Source organism: Lepidochelys kempii, chromosome 2, assembly GCF_965140285.1.
Source record: "Lepidochelys kempii isolate rLepKem1 chromosome 2, rLepKem1.hap1, whole genome shotgun sequence".
Lineage (NCBI taxonomy): Eukaryota > Metazoa > Chordata > Testudines > Cheloniidae > Lepidochelys > Lepidochelys kempii.
The window spans coordinates 254,573,294-254,586,599 of NC_136381.1; the positions used below are offsets into that span (position 1 = coordinate 254,573,294).

Below are 13,306 nucleotides of genomic sequence, written 5' to 3' on the forward strand. Positions count from 1 at the left end.
GACTTCCACTGCCACCACCAAACTTTATCTGGGTTCCTGAAAAAACGTAGTTTGGACACGTCTTTCCTCCCAAAATCCTCCCAACCCTTGCACCCCACTTCCCGGGGAAGGTTTGGTAAAAATCCTCACCAATTTGCATAGGTGACCACAGACCCAAACCCTTGGATCTTAGAACAATGAAATAGCATTCAGTTTCCTTACAAGAAGACTTTTAATAGAAGTAAAAAAGAATCATCTCTGTAAAATCAGGATGATAAATACCTTACAGGGTAATTAGATTCAAAACATAGAGAATCCCTCTAGGCAAAACCTTAAGTTACAAAAAGACACACAGACAGGAATATTCATTCTATTCAGCACAGCTATTTTCTCAGCCATTTAAAGAAATCATAATCTAACACATACCTAGCTAGATTACTTACTAAGTTCTAAGACTCCATTCCTGTTCTGTCCCCAGCAAAAGCATCATACAGACAGACACAGACCCTTTGTTTTTCTCCCTCCTCCCAGCTTTTGAAGGTATCTTGTCTCGTCATTGGCCATTTTGGTCAGGTGCCAGTGAGGTTGCCTTTAGCTTCTTAACCCTTTATAGGTGAGAGGATTTTTCCTCTGGCCAGGAGGGATTTTAAAGGGGTTTACCCTTCCCTTTATATTTATGACACACAGTCATCACAGTTCTTGAAGTTCTATTCCTTACAACGGTTTCCCAAACTTGGGAAAGATGAGCCTTTCTTTGGGAAAATGAAACCAATTGTGCCTGATCGCAGTCCCACCATGTATTATTAAAGGCCAATCCATCTTAATTCATGCATCTCCGGTGCCCTCTGGCTCAGTGGTGGATGATGAACTTTTGGGGCAAAGGGGGTGTAGCAGAAACAAAACATGCCTGCTTGCTCCCATGGCACCACCCTACCCCAAACCCGGAGAAGGGGAGGATTGACCCTAGGCAAATTGCCCTCCTATATCATGTACAGCCCTTAATTAACTTTTGCCAGTCCCAGGCCTGTACCTCCTTCCCAGGATCCTCTTCTTTGTCTTCTCCCTCTTTCGCATTCCCTCTCTCTTTCATAACCTCCTCCTGCCCTGTTCCACAAGGCCTCCTCCAGCTGCTCCATGTCCTTCACTGCAGCACTGAGCCTCAAAGCCCCAGCCAGCAGAGACCGAGAGAGGGAGTGAAAGCCCACCACCCACGCTGGTCCTACCCCCTGTAATGCTAACCTTCAGTGACCCCCACTAGTCTGTGTCGGGACTGGAGGGGTGTAAATTGTAGAATGTTCTAAAGTGTTGTGTTCTAAGTGCCCTGTGTAGACCCTGCTGGTGTGCTCTAAAAGGTACCTAGACCATGTTAAAGTATTTCTGTTTAAACAGAACTACGTCAACTCAAACTAGGTACTTTTTAGAGTGCACCGGCATTTAAAGTATCATCGCTGGACTCTGAATTAGCACCCACTGAAAGGTAGATACGATGAATGATCTTGCTATTATTTCCACCCTTTTTGCACCAGTGTAAGGAGAGGTCTTACAAATGAGCTTCCCATGTCTCCCTACAGTCTATCCTCTCTCACAACTGGAGCTACACAGCCACAAAAGATGGGTCATTCTAGATCATAAAATTGGCCCTTCAAGTCTGGTACAGTATCCTGCCCATAGCTTCTGGTGAAGGCACAGAAAAATCTCCATAATGTACATAGTTCCCTGGACATCCTTTCAGATCCCTGCAGTGATCAGTTTATGCCCTAAAGCATATGTATACCCCATTTTAGCCTACATAATTCCAAGACAAATATTATGGCTTGTAAAAATTTCCAGACCCTTTTCAAAATCAGCTATAGAAATGACTTGAGTCTGACTTGTTGCAGGAGTGAATTCCACAGGCAAAAGCTATATGCCACATGGAGAACTATTTCCTGTCTCATTCAATGTGTGCCATTAATTTTATTAGACAATGCCCTTGTTTCTCAGAATTCACCTGTCAGGTAATGATAGTCATACTTTTCCAGGATGTTGTCAGGATTAAGTCAGTAATGTTTGCAAAGTGCTCTGAGATCTTCACATGGAACGTGCCAGATAAGTATGGTGTTAAGAGTCCCACATTTTAAAATTTAAAGGAGGACTTGTGGCACCTTAGAGACTAACAAATTTATTTGAGCATGAGCTTTCGTGAGCTACAGCTCACTTCATCGGATGCATTCTGTATTTTCCACTGTATGCATCCGATGAAGTGAGCTCTACCTTATGCTCTAATAAATTGGTTAGTCTCTAAGGTGCCACAAGTACTCCTTTTCTTTTTGCGAATACAGACTAACACGGCTGCTACTCTGAAACCTGACATTTTAAAATGTTACCCTAAATTCCTGCCTGATGTAATTGCCTTCAGTGGGAGTTGCACGCACTTTGTCAGGGCTGCTTTTGGCCCACTGTTTCTATTTCACATGTAAGTATTTCACTCTGGCCACCAAATAATAAATTAAACATCTCCCCCCTTAACATTACTGGCCTCTGATGATGACAGAAGATAATTTAAATAGAGCGAGGACCATTCAAGGTGGGTAATTAACCCCTCCCCATAACAACCTTAACCCCACCCTGGAGCTCCCGCGTGCTGAGCTGCCCAGGGAACCCACCCAATCGCGTCAGGCGCAACCGCAAGAGAACAAAATACTGCGACACCGCGCATGCGCAGCATCAGCTTTCCCCCTCCGCCCCCGCAGGGTGGGTCGTGCCCGTCTAGGGTGGCGAAGTGCGCCCGCGGGGATGTGGTACACTGCGCATGTGCGACGAGTAGGCGGTTGGGCGGGAGGCGCTGCTGGTGCTGGGCCCGGTCCCCACCCCCTCCTCAGCGCTATGAGTGACGGGTTCCGGAAGGCGGAGTCGGGCACTCAGGTGAGGCAGCGACCCCTTCCCCTGCCTGGGAGCGCCGCGCCCCGGGCCTGGCCTCCCCTGCACCGCCCCCACGCGGGGCTCGGAGTAGCGCAGCACGGGCGTGGCCTGTGGGCCGGGCCGGGCCGGCCTGGCCTGTCGCGGGTGGTGTCGCGCCGCCCCTCGCAGCACTATGGCCGGCCGGCCGGCAGGGGTTCCCCTGGGGCGGGGAGGACACGGACACGTTGGAAGCCTAGGGTGTGGGTGCTGCCGGCTGGGGGGGGGGGGAACCGAGGAGCTCCCGGCCGCCGTCTCTGCCCGCTGGCACGTCCGTTTCTCCTCGCTGCAGAGGGCATCCTGGCCCGGAGGCGGCGGGGCTGCGTCCCAAGGGCTGGCGGCCCGCCGGAAAGATGCGCCCGTGGCCGCTGCAGCCGCGCCGCCAAGCGTTGAAGTATGTGCTTAATTCCCGTGGAGGCCAGTGGGACTTAAGTATGTGCCTAGAATTAGGCAAATGTTTAAACACTTTGCTGAATACGGTGAACTGCTGAATCAGGGCCCGTATTTCCCCCCCCCCCCCCCCCGCCGTGTGCACTGATACTAACCGTGCATGGGACTTGTCTACACTTGTAGAACTTCAGTAGTCCATCTCCCCAAAACGTGGTAGGTTGACAGAAGAATTCTTCCGTCAACCTCGCGCTGGCTACATGGGGGGGGGGCTAGGTTGTCTTAACTGCATCCCTCAAGGGGTTGGATTTTTCACACCTTTGGGTGACATAGTTAAACAGACCTATTTTTATAGTGTAGACAGGGCCTCACAATAAACCTGGAGAGACTGGTGTTCACCTGAATGGTCATGAAGGTAGAGATGAATTGTAGCCACTTAAGCACTTTTTTAAAAACTTGGAAGATTTTAAAATTGCCCTGTAAAGTTTTGCTCATAGCAACAAGGGTTATGTTTCTTTAATTCTTTATCCAGTTTTTCTCTGCCCTCCCACCACCCACCCTCTTTCTCTGACCTTGTGACCCTAAGGATGCTCTGGAAATCTTTAAATCTTGCAGCAACACTTCCTTGTAAAATGTTGTGTAGCTTGTAAGTAAAAAAATTCTGTGCCAAACAAATAATTCTTCAAAAATCTCATAAAATGAGTTTAGTAAAAATGGAGTGACAATGGAAGCTGTAAGAGGTGAAGGTTGTCAAAGAGAGTCAGTGAATTTTTATTAAGCAAATAGCTTGTGAAAGGTAAAAATGTCTCACTCATTTTTTTTGACCAGTTGGTCTCTTAACACTTTTAATCACTATCTGATGGTGCCCTGTATAGCATATATTACTTAGAAATGTTGCATATTATTGAATGGCACCCAAAAATGTGCTGAGTACTTCCCAGAAGACATAAGAAAAACTCTTTGAATTCCATTGAAGTACCATTAACTTTCAATGGGACTGAGGCTCCTAAGTAATTTTGACATTTTTGAAAAATTTTCCCACTGCCCCTTCCTCAGCAAACTTACAGTTTAAGGCCCCTGTCGTGAAGCTTATGCCACATGGACAGATGTCTTTTGTCCACAGGGACCCCTATTTTCTACATACCAATAATCACATGAAAAGATCCACTGTGATAGAATGTAAAGTGCAGTTATTCAGAAATGTATTGAAAACGCACCTAGGGTACTCTCTTACTAAGGTAGATACACACAGAAAAGTACTGGAAGGTAATCATTTTGTGGAAAAAAGGTAAAAGTTATGTAAAGGAAGAAGTAAGCACCCATAATTAAATTATGGCATGCCAATCTCAATAGTGACCAGATGTTGCTGTATCTTTTCCAGTTTTTTCTGTTCAGTTACTTTCTTTAGCAGTGCTGTGTTAACTGGTTATTTAAGCCATTCACAACAGAAGGTAGAAGCAAGTGATTTCTGTTATTGCAGTCTGATCCTTTGATCGCTACAGATATTTTACCATATACAGAAGAACTGTTAAAAATGTTAAAAACTGCCTATGCCAGACTAGGTAGTCCCAGCTCTTGTGAAAAGTTCAATAGATCTTTAACAACCACAGATGGTAAGGTCTCCTCTCTTGTGTCTTATCTGAACATAGTTTTGCTTCAGCATCATTAAGTGTAATGTGGACAGACCTTTCACAGAGTTTGTTGCAAAGTTGTTTGTTGATCCTGCCAGGAAATCCCACGGTGCACAGCATGATACAAACAAAGCAAGTGTCTGTGGAGATTCTGCTTCAAAACTAGGGAGAAAACATAAGTTTCATAGAAACACAGGTACATTGTCATCAATGAATTGTGAATAATCTGTTCAATGCTCAAGATAAGCACCTATAGGTATTTTCAATCAAATGTGTAAGCATTCAGTTCATATAACCACAGGTTCATATTTAAGCTATAATGATCAGATATTTTCTGAGGACTCATGACTGGATGAAAGGAGCTGGAGCAATCAAGAACTACTAAATAATCCCCAGGAAATGCCCTATACAGAAAGTATTTGCTATTCTAAAATGAAAATTGGGGAGGTGAAGAGTATGGATTTAAAAAAAAAAAAAGAATGATGCACATTTAGCTGGTACTGAAATGGTACTTTTTTTGAATTAATGCTGTATCAAGTAGTCAGACTGCTTATATTACCTTAGCATTCAGCAGCTAACTCTAAATGTGAACAACTATATGTACACGTTTGCAGAGCATTGTAAAACCTTAGGAACCTGCAAAGCAGAAGGCAGGTTTCCAGCACACTTCGTATTCTCTTGAGATTCCAAGGAGCCATTAGTTCTAAGACACACTTGTTTTTATAGTTTTCATAATGTACGGAAACTTAAAAAAAAAAAAAACCATTACATGATTTCAACACAAGTCAATACAAACTAGCAAATGCATATTAAGGTAATCTTTGATGCAGTGATATGGCAGGTAAATTTTAAGTGAAAAGAAAAGGAGTACTTGTGGCACCTTAGAGACTAACCAATTTATTTGAGCATAAGCTTTCATGAGCTACAGCTCACTTCATCGGACGTAGCTCACGAAAGCTTATGCTCAAATAAATTGGTTAGTCTCTAAGGTGCCACAAGTACTCCTTTTCTTTTTGTGAATACAGAGTAACACAGCTGTTACTCTGAAATTTTAAGTGGTGCCTATGTTCAGCCATCATAGCAGGGTACCTTATATTTGTAGAGCCGTACAAAGGACTTAGCCTCACATCTTCCATTTCTTTTAAGCTGTGTGGCTAAATCCTGCACTGGTCTGAAAATCTCAGTTATAGATTCTAAACTGAATTTTCTTGCCCATGCAAAACCGCTGAGCTAATTGAATATAATTTTGTCTTAATTTGTATCAGGAGAGTTGTTGAACCATCCATGCTACTAAGTTTTCCAATAAAGTGTGTTCTGTTTAAAAAGTAGGGAATAATTTCAGTTTGAACACTACCAAATGTCATAGACCTTCCTTTTTTTAAAAGAAAGAAAAACTTGAACACTATACCAGCTAAACATTAAGATTGAGTTATACCCTTTTAAGCAGGGGTGGCCAACATGTGGCTCCGGAGCCGCGTGTGGCTCTTCAGAGGTTAATATGCAGCTCCTTGCATAGGCGCTGACTCTGCGGCTGGAGCTACAGATACTAACTTTCCAGTGTGTCAGGGGGTGATCACTGCTCAACCCCCTGCTCTGCCCCAGGTCCTGTCTACCCCTTCTCCCAAGGCCCATGCCCCTTCCCCTGTGCCTGCCATGCCTTCCTCCCCCACAGATCCTCCTGCGCATGCGAAACAGCTGATTGCGGCAGGCAAGAAGTTCTGACTGGCGGGGCTGCCAGTGGGTGGGAGGCACTTGGGGGCGAGAGCTGATGGGGGGGCTGCTGACGTATTACTGTGGCTCTTTGGCAATGTACATTGATAGATTCTGGCTCCTTCTCAGGCTCAGGTCGCCCACCCCTGCTTTAAAGCAAGAACATCTCAAAACATACTTAAGTCTTCCCCTATTCATGTTGAGGGGCATTCTAGTACAAGGAACTTCAGAATAGTGGATGAGCAGTGCTGTGATAAATAAATGCAGTATTGCCAACCTCAGAAGATCAAAAATCATAAGTCAGACTCCAAAAAAATTTTTTTTGTAAAAGATTACATTGTGGTAGGTTTTGATCTGTCTTGTTTTGTTTTGTTTTTTAACTCCCCTTGCCCATCCACAGTGCGTGTGAGAGATTTTATTTCTCACTCTTCCAAAATTCTTGGGTAAGGTGATTTTGACCTCCATAGCAGGAGCTCTCACACCCACATCTCCACATCATTTCTCCAGTAATTAATTCTGCACCCCACTGTCCAAATCTATCTTGTCCTGTCTGTCCCTGCATCAGTTCTTCCCCCCACATCAGTTCAACTCATCCCTCGACAACCCATCAGTTCAGCCCCCACAGCCTCACCTCTGCTCCACCCTGGGGTGAAGAGGAGCTGTAACAGAATCTTCTTCTGCCCCTTCCCAGGCTGGGTGTGAGGGGGAGGAGCATAGGAGCTTTCCCCTTTGCTCAAAAGAGCGGAGGTATAGGGAGCAGAGCTGCTGGGCTCCTTCAGTCTCTTGCGCTCCCCCATGAGAATGACTTCAGGTTGCTGACGGGAGGGAGAGAGAGAGCGCTCTGGCTATAGCAGCTCTGATTGATTACTTTGCCCGAGGAGGCAGGCAAGTGAGGCACGCAGCAAATCAGAGGAGGTTCCCCCAGGCAGGGTTCACATTTGCATAAAGGGTGGAGCTTCTCACATCATCTCAAGACAGGCTCCAGGCCCAGCCAAAATCCTGTCATTCACCAAAAAAAAAGAAAAATCATGAGAGTTAGCATCACTGTAATGTAATGCAATAATTAATTATATCATAGTGGTTCTGAGGATGCTGTGGGAGCCCTAAACACACTTTGTGTTCTGGATTTAAATGAGTCTTAAACTTTTAATAATGTTTTAATAAACACTAATACAGAAACGCATCTATTTGCTGCTCCCGCTTTATGCCTTTTTTTAGGTTGAAGGAGGGTAACACAATTGGAACTTTGCCTTCGAAAACCATACTTAGCTAAAATCTAATAATTTATCATCTCAGAGGCAAGGCTGTTTATTCAAAAGTCTTAAATATATTCATAATGTCTCAGCTGGACAGCCTGTGTCTCCTGATGGCTGAGGACTTCTTAAGCATCAAAGTAAAGCATCCCATGATCTTGCAAGACTTGGATCTCTAAAACAGATATTCATATAATATTACTGTTCCCAGTCACACTGTTATGTAAAATTTGCAGTAAACTTTATTTGACTTGCAGAACGAAGTAGACTGAGTGTTTTGTCTAGTAAGTAGCAGCAAAAGAATGTAAGGAGAAAGAGGCTAGATAGCAGGATAACAATCTAACCTTTTCAATGACTAATGGTATCTTCTGGATGTATATAAAATGTATGACATTTGTAAATATGAACCATTTGCTATGAAAATGTCTCACAGCTATGTAAAATGTGTTAAAACACTCTTTAGTGTTCTTGCATATCCTGATATTCTGGTAAATTTCACTTGGCTGCCATCATATTAACCACAGTGGAGCAGTAAAAGTCATGGTTCAGAGAAAGCAGGTAAGCAAAGACCAGAAGGGGACTCCAGACTCACAAAGGGGAAGGATGCAGTGCAGGATGATGAGAATGGAGAGAACATAAACATAGGAGGGAGAGACTCCATAAGCACGAGGGAACAGCAACAGCACAGGAAATGAGCAAGTTATATTCAGTCTCTTCCCTGATCCTGATTATACAGAATACTATAATATTTTTTCAGTGTAACAAGTTGCAGTGTCGCTAAACTGTAACTATGGATATAACATGTATTATACAAATATTTCATGCAGTGAACAAATGCATGAATCATGGATCCAGTATAATGTCTGTTAAAGTGTTTTTATTCTACTTTTAATGAGCATCTCACAAGACTCTTATCAACACACCTGAACAGAACAGTTACAAAGGCAAACACATTGACATTTTATTAATGGAAGGGAATGGTACAATGTCCGTGGAAGTGTCTTACTTGGACTCACATCATAACCTCTTGAAGCAATTTAAGCATCACTTAGAGTTTTTATACTACCATTAAACAAAAACACAGACAATTGATTTTTAAATAATTTAAATTGACAATAGCAAGGAGATTCAGAGGAAAAGTTGTCCATCAAATATAGTGTGGAGGAGGGGGAAATGTGTGCTGGGAAGTTATGTTTAGAGTTATGTGCTGAGTGCCCTAAGGATGTGGCTAGGAGAGAGATTTGATGCACTTGTACAGAATTTATTTTATTCTAAAAATCATTAATTTAGAGCTTATGGATGGTCATGAAGACTGAAGTGCTCTGTCTTCAGGATGTATACTCTGGCAGCAGTACAAGCTTTTTTGCCAATGTGCTTTAATCCATGTATGGAAGGACATTTCTAACAGTGGGTAAAGTGTTTATTTCTTGAATTGTTGGCCTCTTTGTTGAGACAACAAATGGCACTATAGCTGGCAATGTGGACACCTGTCCATTTAAGAACTGGCCCAAGAACACCCACTTGCCTTACAAAGGCTGTTGAACAGCCATCGTGTAATGACTTTTGATCACTACCAGCCTGTGTTTGAACAAGTGATGGTGAGGTGATAGGATCTGTAGCCCATCAGAGTCCCACATCTAATGTAAGTTGAAATATGTAAGACACTTTTACTTATATATGAGCTGAGGGACTGGATGACTCAGGAGACTGAATACAGCCTTTGCCCTCCAGATCACTAGTTTGAAGTCACTGTCTGATGGCTGTTACAAAGGGACCATCTTTCCTTTCATCCTATAAAATGGCAACATTTCCATATTTCAAAGACATCCATTCTTGCAGCAGTTTTTATCTGCCAGTAGCTCATTCTTATGGTTTTGTAAATACAGGTTCTTACATGGCACTTATCGCCATGGAATCCTGGTGCTCGTTGCTAGGAGAGATAGAAAGTCAACGTCTGTTACTGTACTGTCCAATCTCTGAGCTTGCCACGTGTATGCAGAAAGGCATTTTAAAATCAAATTATTCTGTTGACAGAGCTATCATTGAAAACACACTAAATTCTATGGTTCTGTTGTATCTTATAAACTTAATTCCCATGACCCATTATTTTTAGTTAACACAATGTCTTTTTATCTTTTTTTTTTTAAAGCTACTTGCACGACTTGAGGGCAGAAGTTCTCTGAAAAATCTTGAACCTTGTCTGTTTGCAGATGAAGGATTTCCCATTCATGGTAAAAAAAAATAAAAATTGTGTGTGTGTGTGAGATCTTACAAAACTGTACAGTATCAAAGTAAGTTTATGTCTGTCAGGTTACCTCAAGCATGCAAATAGATATAAAATCCTGAATTCAGGGAGAGACTAAATGTTGACATAATATACTTAGACTTCTGTAAGGCATTTAACTTATTACTGGTACTGTAAAACATTTTGATTATGAGACTGGAATGGTACATCAACATGACACACATTTAATGGATTGAAAACTGGCTAACTGGTAGGTCTGAAAATATAATTGTAAAAGGGGAATCATCTTTGACTGGGTGTGCTACTAGTGGGTCTTGCGCTATTTAGTATTTTTATCAGTGACCTGAAGGAAAATACAAAATTATAGATGACACAAAGAATGGGGGAATTGCTAATAATGAAGAGGACAGGTCACTAATACAGAGCAATCTGGATTGCTTAGTAAACTGGGTGCAAGTGTAACCCACACACCTGGGTGTAGTGTTCTGTCCCATCTAGTGGTACTAAGACCACTTAAAGAGAGAGAGTTAAATGAGTCTGCTCTACAGCCTTAGCTAACAGCCAGTTGGCTTTTTGCTCATGCAGTAGAGGCTCATGCACTAAGCTCCAGAGGTCCCCGGTTCAATCCTGCCCACTGACGACCAGGGTCTCTCGGCGTTACACAAGCAAATAACATACTTTTTGATATGGCCAAATGTAAAGTCATCCATGTAGGATCAAAGGCCATGCTATCCTTGGAAGCAGTGGCTCTGAAAAAGACTTGGAGGTAACAATGGAAAGCAACTGATCATGAGTTCCAGGGGCAATATTGTGGCCAAAGGGCTAATGCAATCCTTGGGTGCAGGAACAAGGGAATCTCTAGTAGGAATAGGGAAGTTATATTACCTCTATATTTGGCACTGGTGCAACTGCTGCTGAACTGTTGTGTCTGTCCTGATGTCCAATTCAGGAACGATGTTGGTAAACTGGAGAGCCACAAGAACAGTTGAAGGATTGAAAGATATGCCTTATAGTGAAAGACTCAAAGAGCTCAATTTATTTAGTTTTACAAAAAAAGATTAAGGGGTGACTTGATCACAGTCTGTAAGTATGGGATACAGAAATATGATAATACAAGGCTGTTTGATCTAGCAGACAAAAATATAACAAGATCAAATGGCCAGAAATTGTAGCTAGACAAATTGAGTCTCAAAATAAGGCACAAACTTTTAACAGTGAGGGTAATTAACCAGTGGAACTGCTTACCTGGGGCTATGGTGCAATCTCTTATTGCTGGCGATTTTTAAATCCTGATTGGAAATTCTTCTAAAAGATATGCTGTAGTTCAAACAGGAATTAATTCAGGGTCTTATGGCCAGAGTTGTATAGGAGTTCAGACTAGATGATCACAGTGGTCCCTTCTGACCTTAGAATCTATGAAACCTATGAAAATAAACACCATACATGTCGATTTGGGGACCACTATCTGGAAAGCAATAAATATGTTAAACTAAAAAGACCTTGCTGTTATGTTTGCTTGAGGGAATTTAATGTCAAATTAGAGAGGCAGTAGTGCCTCTCTATATGACCCTGGTGCAACTGCATCTGACTCATTGTGTACACTTCTGATTCCTCCAAATTACTATAAGTATAGGAAGAATTAGAACAAATAACAGAATGGCAATAAAAAGAATCATGATGACTGAGAAAAAGAAAGTGTGTACAGTCTAAAAAGAGATTAAGTGTGGAGCATTTGTGTATTTATAGCATTTAGACTACGTGTCTAAAAATATGTGATCCATGCCCCCAAGGTACTTTCAAACTCAATGGAACAAAGGTGGTGGCTAGTTGGGAGAACAAGGCAACATCAGTAAGACCATATGAAGGGTAGAGCACAACATGATTAAAAAAGATTTTTGTTGTTTTTAAAGATGAAAAAATAAGTAGATGATTTAGAAGACTAATTTCTTTTAGGCTTTGCGGAAGAACTGGGAGATCAACAGGAGGAATTTGAATGAGGAAGAGGGTAATGGCCTTGAGTATCAGCTCAGGAAGACTGTTCCATGATAGTGGGTAGCATGAAAGAAAGCATAAACCCAGTATGATCTTACAGCAGTTGTTGCAGCCATATTGCATGTTTATTTTAGGGATATCAGAAATGGAGTGGCTGGATCATAATTGGGGAAATACGGCAGCTTAAAATTGAATGAAAGAATTCATGGAAAGCTTTTGAACCAACTGTATTTCAAAAGGTCCTTCTTTGAGGTGGCTTGAGGGTAGGGAGGGCACAGATTTTCTCTATGTATGCGTGGCTCCCCCTCACCTACATCAGTATTCAGTGTATGAATTCATAACCTAAATTAAAATGTATCCAATGGTTTTTGCAATTCCTGTTTGTACTTTATCAGTATATGGACTTGTACTGTATCAGTGTATGTAATATCCATCTTCTCAACATTTATTTTTGTTGAAAGATGAAACAAATATTAAACTGAGTCCAAGAATTTAATTTTGCAGTTATCATTTCCAGTGTGAAAGCATTAAACAGATTCACTGTAACAGCTGCTTTTTTGGGTGCCTGTTCCAGCTTCCTGCACCAGCAAACTCTCATACAGGTGATACCATTTGGTTCAGAGACGTTTGGACACTTTCACAATAAGGCTAATTCACATTAGTGAAGTTTCTCTGCTCAGGACTGCTTTTTTACTCCATAATAGTAATAAAACCCAACTAGTGAAATTGATAAGTACTCTAAATAATGCTCTGTAGGGTTTGCAGAAAGGATAACTTATTTCTTTTTAAAACAAACACAAAAAAACCCAATGACTTTTCAGTCTCTTCTTTACTTCTTGAGTGCAAAGTCCCAAATGGAGATTTAGCTGGGACTATTTCTTGATGCCCTTTTCTTTTCTCTGGATGCGAACCAAAATAATACCAATCTTAAATTTGTAGGTAGGGCCAAATATGACCTTCACAGAAGTGGAGTTGCACAGGATGTAAACTAGTACAGATTTTGACCTCAATTAATTTTGTTATGCAAACCCTTAATATTACAAGTTCATTTAAAAGAGTCCTGCAAGTCATTTTTACTTACCTGAGCCCATATACTTGTTGTTTTGATCTTTATTTCTAGCTATGCTGGTTTAAACCCCTGATGAAAATCTAATTTTATATTAGTCCTCTCA

At 41.9% G+C, this 13,306-nt stretch overlaps 1 protein-coding gene and 1 long non-coding RNA gene across 8 annotated transcripts in view; one reads left to right on the forward strand and one right to left on the reverse strand.

Moving 5' to 3' along the window:
• Window positions 1-2,707: 2,707 nt before the first annotated feature.
• XRCC2 (X-ray repair cross complementing 2) overlaps window positions 2,708-13,306 on the forward strand; it is a 33,177-nt gene continuing 22,578 nt past the window's right edge. For 5 of the 7 annotated variants that reach the window (XR_013635446.1, XR_013635445.1, XR_013635444.1 and 2 more), the window contains exons 1-2: window positions 2,918-3,310; window positions 10,047-10,128. Coding sequence is in view for 3 of the 7 variants with exons in the window: in XM_078851856.1 (XP_078707982.1) it covers window positions 3,053-3,310; window positions 10,047-10,128 (340 nt within the window). In the remaining 4 variants the exon portion in view is untranslated. Of the gene's footprint in view, window positions 2,884-2,917; window positions 3,311-10,046; window positions 10,129-13,306 lie in introns of those variants that run through there. The other 2 variants (XM_073334616.2, XM_078851855.1) reach the window with 2 other exon arrangements.
• Window positions 3,971-13,306, reverse strand: part of LOC140907807 (uncharacterized) — a 111,226-nt gene continuing 101,890 nt past the window's right edge. The window contains exons 2-5 of the long non-coding RNA XR_012157632.2: window positions 11,388-11,564; window positions 11,028-11,107; window positions 7,276-7,643; window positions 3,971-5,096 (exon numbers count right to left, since the gene is read on the reverse strand). This is a non-coding gene — a long non-coding RNA (uncharacterized LOC140907807). The remainder of the gene's footprint in view (window positions 5,097-7,275; window positions 7,644-11,027; window positions 11,108-11,387; window positions 11,565-13,306) is intronic.